Here is an 11511-nt window from a genome sequence, read left to right as displayed (position 1 = left end):
AAACAAGTCTTCAGTGTGTCATCTCTCCTAGGACACTCTCCTAGAGCAGCCTGCAACTTCTTCCCCTCCGTCGCACCTATCTTTTAAAACCCACTGCAGAACTGATCTACTGAGTGGCATTAACCTGCTGCCCGCAGGGCATTCCAAACCTGCATCTTTGGAGATAGAACCTTGACAGAAACCAACTTTCCAGCCAAATTCCTCCACTGCAGACTGAGCCCGGGCACCATGGGGCTCCTACTGCATGCCTGTGACTCACCACATCCCACACCGCATCTTTTGGAAATGGCCAAAACTTCTCCTAAGTAAAATTTGAACCTTTCTCTAAACATTTCCCCTCTCTATTAGGCCTGGATGCTTGCAATATTCTCCCAAAAGCAGGTAAGTGCAAGGACACCTGGTACCCTGCAGGACTGCACCCCTGCCAGAAACCTACTGGAGATAAAGTTCTGGATACATAATATTCACAGTAAGTTAAGGGAAAGCGAAGTAAAAGCAGTTCCCTAAGACATGCTGCAGCCAAGGGCGCAAAAACCTGACATAAAACCAGATAAATAAGGAAGGAGAACAGAATTATTTATAAAGAAATTTATTTTATATTTGTGTACAACAAATATATGAAAACAAGTTTAATTTGAAAAATGTATATTCGATTTCTTAAAAGTATTGAACCCTCTTAAGGAAAGGTTTTAGTTATTAAAAAGGTACTGAAGGCTAAAATTATACTTGGATAATATGTGTGTGTACGTATATATATATAAAAAAACATGTGCAATTTTATATATATATATATAGAGTATATATAAATAACATGTGTGACTTACACGATATTTTAAGGTATGCTATTTAAACATTGGAGTAACAATAGAGATATTATAAAATATAGTTTGCTATTTCTACACAGTTTGCATTCAGTTTTTATAAGCATCTAGACAGTGCAAAATTTAAACATACAGAAATATTCTCCTATTATTCTATACATTGTGCTCAGCTCCCAAGTTTCCTCTGTCATGATTGTAACCAGACTGAACCAAATTTGGAGGGTTCAATACTAGCCCTTACTAGCATCTTCTAACAGCAATAAAAGGAAATCTGTCTTACCTTGCACTGCACTGTGGTATAGTTTGCGCACAAGAGAGAACAATGCATTTCCTATGTTAAATGGTCTAACTCCCAGAGATCACATACACCTCACCATATTGACTCATTTCATTGCACTCCATATCCTGCAAAAATAAATCTCCTGTAGGACAGCATACATTACTGCGTACTGAAGTTTAAGTAATGTATTTCTTTAACATAAGACAGGAATATACTGAAATTTGATAACACTTAAATCCAACAGCAATCTGGAATTAAACCACATTTATGTACCACATTTTTATAGATGCTGCCTTTTTTATGCTTATGTCAGAAAACGTGGTAGAGAAAACCTACTTTTCTTTAAATAAAAGCAAGGGATAAAAGCAGTCCTTCTAGAAGAAATTGCTTAAAACCAATGGGACCAGGAGAAACTTGACCGCCTTGAAACACCAAAGGTCAGTCTCTACAACCTTTCCTGCAGCCGATGAGCAATTCCTTGTATGACATCTGGGGTTATGCTCACGTGAATGGGTGCTCACTACAGCAGAGCCTGAGTGTTTTAGCTCTAAATATTTATCATCCTTATTTGCATCTATTCGATGTTAAGGTATTGTATGCTTTTTTCATGTCTTTCTATATTGCTAAAAAAAGGCAATTCTGACCATTCCATATGCTTTTACAATAGCTGTATTTTAACTGAAGGATGTTTGTACTTTAGATAATATGTTTATTATCACTGACATAAAAACCTCATCCTGCTTCCATAAAAACCAGTGGTTGCTTTGCTCCTACTAGAAATAAAATTGGATCCAAATATGTTAGTCACAAAGTTTGCTAATAAAAGTAAATACTATATTCATTAAGTCTCTCAACGCTTAAAGGCAAAGTGGTGTTAGCAAATACTGTATAGGATAGCTTAAAGAACAGTATTATGCACAATTCTAGACAGACTGTTTTTTAACAAAATCTAAAAGCAGCTGTGAAGACCATCTTATGGGACAGCAAATTTTGCTACATGAAAATTTCTGGAGCTGTGACAGCCTTTTTTCAAATTCATTTCTTAAACCAACCCCTTCACTTATGTCCTACACTGCAATTGCACAAATTAAAGGCTGTGGCCTTGTAGGCAGTACGCATCCAGACCAGCTAATCTTTAAAATTGGATACTTCAGGAGGGTCTCCCTCTTTCTGCCGCGTTCATTCCTAAACTCCCTTTCAGCAGAAACTGTCATGTTTCTGAATCTTTGTAGCAACCGACAAGATAAAGAGCCTAGTGTCATCCCTCATCTACTTCACTTCTCAAGTTTATCTCTGCATTTGTCCATATAATTACCCCCTGCAGATTTCAACATTAATTCAGATTTGAGTTACAGTTGCTGAACAGGCCTCACAAAAAGACAAAGCCTCATTAGTAGCCCGCAAAAGTGAGCCTTACTAGTTAAAACCTTGATTTAAATACCAAACAAAGGAGAAAAATAGATGCTGAGACAATGTTTACATCCTTTCAACCACACCCTTGAAATTTTGGCAGTAAATTAGCCAAAGGATGGGCTTTACATCTCATCTATCTCTCTCAGTTGGGAAGGAACAGCCATAACTACAAGTTTTTGCAGGGTGCGGCTGATGCTGGGAGATGGCTGAATACATATGACCAAAGGCTGCATGCCTCGCAAGTCAGAACAAAGCAGAGATTTGCCAGGAATTCAGGATTTTCTTATGCCCAGAAGTTTCCTACAGACTGGAGATAAACACAATCCCATCTCCCACACAAAAAGGAAGTGTTCAAACCTAGAGTAACACAGCACTAAGAAGAAACTAATAACTAATGATGCCAAAGCCTCTCGATTTAAGGATTCCCCAAAGCAATCTCAAAGAAAAGAAAGGAAAAGGAAACCTGTGGAGTCAGTCAACACATTTTTCAATCCAACTATATAGTAAATGCACCGGCAGGCAAGGCCTCAGTTCCAAAAAGGTGAGGAAGAAGAAGGATGGTGCAAAATGCTTTCATACATTTAAGCATTCTTAGGATATAAGAGAGCAGGCAATTTAGAAAACATTCCTTGTAAGCTGTCTGGGATCAGCGCAGTTTTCTACAGGCTTTGCTTCGTCCTACAGCTCAGCTTTGCCTGTTTGGGCAGGACTGGTGTTACCGCTGCCTTCTCCGGCGTTGTTCTTGTCTGCTGGCTTGAAAGATAACGAAGCAGAGTTTGTGCAGTACCGTTTGCCAGTTGGACGAGGTCCATCGTCAAAAATATGCCCCAGGTGAGCACCACACTGAAACAAAATACAATAGAGTATCACTGTGTCTCTGTGCAGCTTGATGGCATCACCGTGGTGTTAAGCAATGACTAGCAGCTGCTTCCAAGGAAGTACATTGGTGCCTACATCGCCCTTTCAAGTGGGATTTACAACCTACATTAATTTGCAAGAGTGATCCAGGAAGATGATCTTCTGAGATACCACGGGTGCCTAAGACTTCAAGCCCAAATTTCCTGGGTGTTTCCCATCGTGCCACTGTGTGTGTTTGGCTAGGACACTATTTCTGAGAAGCTGCCTGTCTCTGTAATGATCTCATGGCAGAAGCTCAGTTAAAAACACAGTGGCAAAGGCAGCACTGCCCACGTTTCACCTATTGCTGTAAGGATAGCTGTGTAAGGAAAGGGCAGCCTGAGGTCTGGGCTCTCCTCGGCCTGCAGCCATCTGCTTCGCCCCTCGGTAAGAAAACACTAAACCCGTTGGTGATCCCGGCAAAGACCTAAAGCAGTGAAGAGATTCTTTGGAGCATGCCCTCATACTCATTTTTTTTTCTTTCCACAGCCTGGCACTCTTCTGAGCACCAGCGTCCTTTTGGGTCCACCTCTGCTCCTTGCCCTTGGAGGGGATGGAGGTCACCCACTACTCATCTCATACTACTTTCTGTAGTATATAGGAGACAGGGACAGGTGACTGAAAAAGACCTGTAGTGAAGATATGTAAAATATTTCTGAATGAATAATCTTTAGCTGGGAGCAATCATACATAGGAATGATGCTGAATTTGCTTTTTGTAAGGAATATGAAACTACAGATGGTCTGTTGACACTTTTGCTCTGTATAAATGAGCCTCAGATACTCGCAGTGGTATTCAGGGTGAACACTACTGCTCCTGTCTGTAAGAAAGGTAACAGTCCCTTGCTTTACAGAAGAGTATAATATTTTGAAGAAGCTGATCCAGTTGATCCTTATTCAAAAATTAGGATTACTATCACTGCACATTATGGCTGACAACTTATCTGGATAATAAGAACTTCTTGTAATTAGTCACTTAAATTCCACAAGTTCATTTTTACAGCCTGCCGTGAGAAATAAAAAAATAAAACCTTGCACTGGAGAAACATTTATCTTGAACAGGAAAGTCATGCTGCTTTACCAAACAGCCTTGGCCTTTCCAGTCAATAGCTGATCTCAGTGAGAGCCGGAATGATGTAACTGAGATCACAGAGCTGCTTGTGGGCTCGCAGTCAGACAGCAAAAATTAAAGACTGCAAATTATTCTTAACATTTAATTAATTCATAGTATCCCAAATACATAGAGGCAATACTGATTATTCCGAAATGTGAATGAGTTAGTGATGGCAAATCTTTACCCTGTTGCTAATGTTCTCCTGCTGTTATGGTCTTTAATTCACCAAAGCAGTAGGCAGGATGTCTGTACAAGCAGGTAGTGTCTTGGCTTCAGGTTAAACTCTCTCAACAGACTGAAAGGCTAGGGGAGGCTCTCATGTCAGCTAGGAGGGACAGAAACTTTTCTCGTTTAATGACAGCTGAAACAATAATCCTCACTGACTCTGGGAGCAGGGCAGGTAGGCATGTGAAGCCTCAGTGCTCCCGCCTGTCGGTCCCACCTGCGCAGCCACATCCCAGGGCGGGCTCCCTGCTCCTGGAAAAGTGTCACTGAAACAGCCACGGCAGTCCAGCAAGGACCCCAATAACAAATGAGGGCACTTCTACCCCGTGGTATCAGCAGGACGAGCTCCCAGAGGCAATGGGAAAAGGCATGGATGACTTTGGGTTAAGCAGCAGCTGCTCGGCTTTGTAACAAAGGAAACCAAAACATGGCAAATAAGGAAAAGGCAAAGGTGAGTTGCATGGGAACTAGAGAAGACAAAGTTTCAAGTCTTGTTCCTGAAAGACTGCTGTCTTGCCACCCTTTCTTCCATTCTCCACTGCTTATTTCATTTAATTTTCCTTTATATTGAAGGCCTTTTTTAGGCAGTTTGGGCAGAAAATCTCAGCTGTTTCTCAGAGTGGGGTCTCTCACAATGAGGCATTTCACCTGATTATAAAGCTTTTCCATACCTTGGGAAAAAAAAAATCCAAAAAAACTTAAGTGTCCCAGAGAGAGTATTTTTCTAAATGCTCAGCATCCTAATTAAATCATCTTATCTCAACTAAGAATGCTTCAAAACCTCCTGGCTAGAAGTGTTAAACAGATCTTTTCCAGATTAACATTTAACCAAAGATAAATCATTCCCTCTCCACTGGACAGAAACAGAACAAGAGAAACCGTAGAGAGAAACAGTCTGCAGGAGTAATATACTCACATACAGACTACAAAGACAATCTATCAAAAAGGTTTTCCTCACAAAACCTGAGAAGCTGTGTGAGAGTCCAAGGCAGTCTCATTACACCTTCTTGTGATGGCAGAATCACACCAGGATTGTATTACTGCAAAATTTGTTACCTTTTGAGATTACCCCTCACCAAAAATTTATGTGGCGATTCTCTCTGTAGAGGACTCTATAACTCATCTGCCCTGAAAAGAAACGTAATTCAATCCTTTGTATCACAGTATAAGAAACCTGGCCCTCAGCTGAGAGTACAAAGGATGAATTGATTTTACTGTCCTCCTCACACATAATAGGTGCCGACCATTTTTCTAGGACGTATATACATGTCTGCAAAGCCTCCCAAAAAGGAACAATCATCTGTTGCGGCCTTGCACACAAATATATTGAGCAGAATGCACTGGGACGGTGAAACGGTTAGAGTAAAGCATTTGAAGTATGTGTTTGGGAGCAGGAAAGGGGGGGTCACTGCTAACTGTCAGTATGCTTGGATCTCCCAAGCCTCCTGGTTCTAATATGCTGCTGGGAGGCACGGAAAGCAGCTTGCAGTCAGCTGCTGTAGCCGAGTCTGAGCTATCAATGTGCAAACAGTACTTCCGTGACTACGGAATTTTACTGATTTGTACAGGTACAAATAATAGCTAGGGAGACCTCAGGGGAAGGGACTCTCGAGCAGGAAAGAGAAAAAAAAGAGAGATGCAACCCGTTTTACAGTATTCCTCAAATGCATTTGTAATTAACTTCTACCTGTCACTTATCATTGACCTTTTAAATACAGCCAGGGTGATGTGTTTTCAAAAAACTGTAGAAGTTATTTCTAGGATAATCCCATGGATGTCTTTGATTAATATTACAGCAATTTTCCCCCAGTGTTTGCTTTCTATCATGGAGAACATTTAAAGAGTTTTTTTTATTCTCTCAGACAGGTGGAAGGACTTTTAAAGAAAAATCAACTACTTTTTCATCTGCAAAAGATTAATAAGGTTTTGGGTGTGGGAGAGGGTATTTCCCTCCAGTTCTACCAAGGCCTGCCATATCAATTCCACTGCTTTCCAGGCTGCAGTAAAACTGCATTTTTTTGCAGCTGCATGTGTGATTCACATTCCTAGGGCTCTGAGGAGGGGAGGAAATGGTTTTGTTATGGACACACAATGCAGCGGTATTAACTGTGCTGAGCAGTGGCTGCAAAGATGCTCACCACTCCTCAAGCGGAGGAGCGGTAACTTGATCATCAGTGGGGTTATTGCCCCAGGAAGTTGGAGTAGCTGATAGGAAGTTGCCGTTGGATTATATAGCAACCTTGGTCGTATTTTTTTCTTAATGCTTTAACTTCAGGTTTTGGTTTTGCTTTAATTTTATGGTGTCTGCGTGCGACTGCTGCTAATACTGCTGGTCTCGGGTCTGCTAACGCTATTTTGTTTGGCAACAGGTAAACGACATTCCCAGATTCCTTGGCCTGACCACAGGCTGCCTTGGGCTTCTCTCAGGTGAAACCAGGAGCTCTGGCCATCTCTTGAAGGGCGTCAGCAGATACAGGCTCAGCAAGCTGGCAGTATGCTGATTTTAGCATTATTCAGGCCTACTAAGCAGAGCTGAAGAGAGTGGGTTGCGGTTTTGATTGTGTTAGTAATCACTGGCAAAGCACAAGATTCCCAGTCTGCAGTCCCATTGCTACCTCACTGGGGAATTTAGGGAAATGGATGTTCCCAAAAAGCATTAAATGGATCTTCTAAAGCATATAATCAATGTAAAAACTACAGAATTATGTAGTACACATGACATACTAGCAGGCACGCTGATTTGGCCATTAACATGTTGGGCCAAACCCTCTACCCAGAGTGAAGTTAATGGATTGTCCATAAAGACAATCTTGCCTCTTTTTGGGAAGCTTCTTAAATCACTCTGAGCATTTATATACCAGGACTGACTGACTAGTAAGGATGCATATTGTCAGGGATGAAATCAGTTATCCCTCCACACTGGAAAGAGAACAGCAAATTCTCACGGCCCAAATGAAGCTGCTGCTTCTCTCAGGAGGAGTTTGAGCGTGTGGAGCTAGAGGACTGCAAGCTGCTGCATACCTCTGCCAAACGCCAATGCAGCAGCTTCTCCCTTTGCTAGGTAATGATTATGCCATTCCCTTCACAGAGAGGAGGGCAGCAGAAAGGATGAGAGAAAGTAGAACAAGACAGATAACGGAAAATTTGGGCATGTTTTGAATGACTACTGACTTCATTATTTGAGGCAGCCATTAGGACTGCGCTGGGAGTGAGTATTGGGATTGAGTTAGCATGGCTGCACAGTAATGCACAGTGATGGAATCAGCACACAGACAGTCGCTCCACTGCTTTCAACTTCCCTCTCAACTGCTCACGGGTGGAGTCAGTCGGCCAGGCTCAGGCTCAGGCTCAGGAGCTCCTTTGAAGGGACTCTCTTCAGGAAGACAATTTTTGTAGACTCAGCACCAAGTCCAACCATTTACATCTGCTCTGTTAAATCTCACACGAGACAACAACGTGCATTCCAATGAGCCCTTTGTGCCTTCAGCTCATTCCACCCAGCTGTTATACCTACGACCCATTGTGCTCTCTCACAATGATTACTATTTAATGGAACTGAAAGGTTTGCAAATCTTAGGGAAAGTACAGCACGCTGTAATGATTTTTGCAGCCTTTGCCATCGGAATGGTCTGTGTGTGCTATAAACTAACCTGACTGCAGGATATTTCAATCCGATGCATCCCATAGGAGAAATCATCATTGAAAGTAATTGCATCAGGACTGATCACATCATAGAAGGAAGGCCAACCTGGAAAAGAGGAACAAGATAGTTAAGAAAAGAGGGCATCTTGGTAGCAGATGGCATTGTAAGAAGCAAGACAGAATCACACTTTGAAAAAGGTTTATCTCACTCCACAGCCTGGAAATAACTGAAATGGAGACTTTGGATCCTAAATCACTTAGGTACTTTGGAAAATTTCCCCCTAAATTCAAAGTTGTTTACAGGCAAGGACTAAGCTGCCACTAGCTGCCCATCTTCCATCTCAACAGAGATTCCTGCACTCCACCACAAGAAACGGTAGCAGTTTAGCTCAGGCACAAAGGTGGTTGCTTAGGTAAGCCAGATTCAGCTTCACCATCAGTTTAAAAAACCACAAATTCCACCCTGAAGACAAACAGCGAGACTTTATGGAACACAAGTCTGTTTGCTTTTGCAGTGTAAAGGTACTTTAAAAAAGAGTTGGTAAGTTCCAGTTTAGAGCCCCAAAACCTGCCTTAACCTTTGCCTTCACCAAAGCATGGTCACACCCAGAAGGATGTGCTCGGACCCTAACCCATCACACATTAGAGGCAGTGAGATGACTACTATTGTGTCTAATTTCAAAACAGTAATGAGCGCTTCAGATCAGCCATGGACAGGTGGAGTCATAACTATGCCTACATTAGACACTAGTAGATGGTCTGCGTGTGGTCTGCAGCCAAGACAAAACAATTGCACTCATTAACATGTAAGTTCAACATGCTGCTAGCTGAGCACTGAGCAGCATGACCTGACACCAGATGATGATGAGACGTATACCTGATCTACAAGTCATGGCCACTTATCATCTAAATAATAACCTTCCACTCTTTAACTACTCCATACCAAGCCTCCCCCTCTCCACAACACAGGTGAAAAACAACGCAGGTCTATTCAGTGTCCCAGTAGATACCCATTACACAGTTGTAACTTTTCCGCCACCCCTCAAAAACCTGTCATCATATGCTCCATTTCCTGAAGCTGGGTTCCCACATAAGAATCTGATAGGCTTTAAGGTCATGTCAACATCTATCAGTGCCCATCTGAAATCCCACCAGCTATCGGTCCTTCTCATTCAGTCTCTTGCCAAATATCATAACATGCACAGGCAACTCTTACTCTCTGTGTATGACACATATATGCATACAGAACTTCCTTGTTTCTTTTTCTAATATCTGTTAAACATTTGCTACTGATGATTTCATAAAATGACTTGCAATAAGCTATTAAGAAACACAGCAGCAGCTGTGAATCACTGCATGCAGATGAATAAAGGATGTATGCAGCTTCCCATAAGTAAAGTGAGTAAAATTTCCTATACAGTAAAAGGAAGTGTGGAAGCTATCAAGTTTTCTGAATGTGGGTAAAGAAAGTGTGTAAACTGGAAAAAAATCCGTATGTCTTCAGTTGTATCTTAAACTTATGAGGATGCAAGCATAACAGGCGTAATTTTTTAAGAAAGAAATGCTCAGAAATGCATTTCTCTTCCTTTTGGGAACACCCATATAGTAGCATTCCTAAGCCTGCAACCCAAAGGCGTTGCAAGCCCCCAGTCCTATGCTCCCAAGGTGCCTACTACCATCACAAGTGTTTCCAACCCAGAACTCACTGCAGAAATAAGTAGAGTAATTTTTTCCCCAAAAGGATTGCAAATGGAAGAGTGACAGACAACAGACAGATTGAGGAGCAAGAACTCTGAACAGGGAAAATATCCCACAAGACAGGAACTCAAAACAGCACAGCAATGACAACCGTAAAAAAACAATTTATAAATTCTTCCCCTCATGCAAAATATCCCTGCCAAACAAATACCTTCACAAACAGAAAAGGAATAAACATATGACAAGTTCTGCAAAAGGGGTTATCCTGTTGACAGAAAAATTTATGTCTCCTAATTGGTGGCTCCTTTCCAACACCATTCGTCATCTTCTTAGCTGGGCCTCTGTCTAATGAAAATTGAGGCGTTACATAGAGCTGGTCAGAATATTTTTAAGGAAGTCTTTTTAGTTTTTTTAATGTAATAATTTTGCAAAACAGACATATCAGTTTGCCCTTGTGTGATGTCAGAGAAGTTCCAAAGAGGGAGCTGTTTGGAGCAACCAACTATCTGATCGTGTGAAAGCCTCTGGAGGAGGAACACTTCAGTGCTGCAGAAATTCTCAAAGACAACCCTGCCTCCTCCATAACAGCAATAAGGGGAAGCTTCAAAGGCTGCTACACAGAGATTGAAGCAATCTGTGTCTTGCTGAGAAAATTATCTTGTGAGAAGGGTTTGGAGGAGACGTGTTTATGTCAGCTTTGACATTAAAGGAAGACCATCCATCCTCTTTTCTCCAGACTTTTCCTTTTGGTCTTCCCATTCACCACAGAAAAATTATTTGCTTTGGATGCACTCCATGCACTTTTGAAAAATGAAGTCATCTGAAACCTATATAAACAGGCAAGCTCCTCCTAAGTAGCCTTTGTACCCAAAGTGACTGAGTGACTTCAGTTTAGGCTGTCAGTTCATGCTACACGTGACACATGTTCCAAAGGCTCCACCACTGCCACATATGGTCCCCAAGACACGGACTAGGAAACAGCCTGTGCCTCCGCAGTGTGGACTTTTAACTCTCAGTCATGCCATCTCTTCTTGAGTGACATGGCAGGTCAGGCACCAGCATTGCTGTGACGAACCAGTAATTCCATGTGGATTGACTGAAAACTGAGCAAGCCCTGCAACAGAAAAGATCCTGAAGGGCACAGTGAGACACACTGTCACTCTGCTGACCTTGAGAGGAAGACAAGTGAACTGCTCATTGAATTGATGAGCCAAACTCACCAGGAAAATCCATCCCCCTCTGCTGTCTCATTTCCTCTCTCTTGAGCTAAAGTGGAAAACCCTTTTGATAGTTTGCTAAGCCTTCTCTGGCCATTTTCGCTACTTCAAAAGCTGCCAGGACAAGCTGTAGAAGCAGTCTCCTTGCCTGCACATCAGGCAACTCCCAGTGACGTAGAAAGCCAGCCAGACTCCCGTGGACTCT

At 42.0% G+C, this 11511-nt stretch overlaps 1 protein-coding gene across 1 annotated transcript in view; it reads right to left on the bottom strand.

Moving 5' to 3' along the window:
* Positions 1-573: 573 nt before the first annotated feature.
* The window catches only part of MSRB3 (methionine sulfoxide reductase B3), an 85669-nt gene continuing 74731 nt past the window's right edge, over positions 574-11511 (bottom strand). Inside the window, 2 exon segments of the mRNA XM_075149115.1 lie at positions 574-3357; positions 8400-8497. Of these exon segments, the coding sequence (XP_075005216.1) occupies positions 3193-3357; positions 8400-8497 (263 nt within the window). The 3' untranslated portion in view covers positions 574-3192.

Source organism: Calonectris borealis, chromosome 1 (genome assembly GCF_964195595.1).
Source record: "Calonectris borealis chromosome 1, bCalBor7.hap1.2, whole genome shotgun sequence".
Classification (NCBI taxonomy): domain Eukaryota; kingdom Metazoa; phylum Chordata; class Aves; order Procellariiformes; family Procellariidae; genus Calonectris; species Calonectris borealis.
This window is presented reverse-complemented; position numbering and strand designations above follow the sequence as displayed.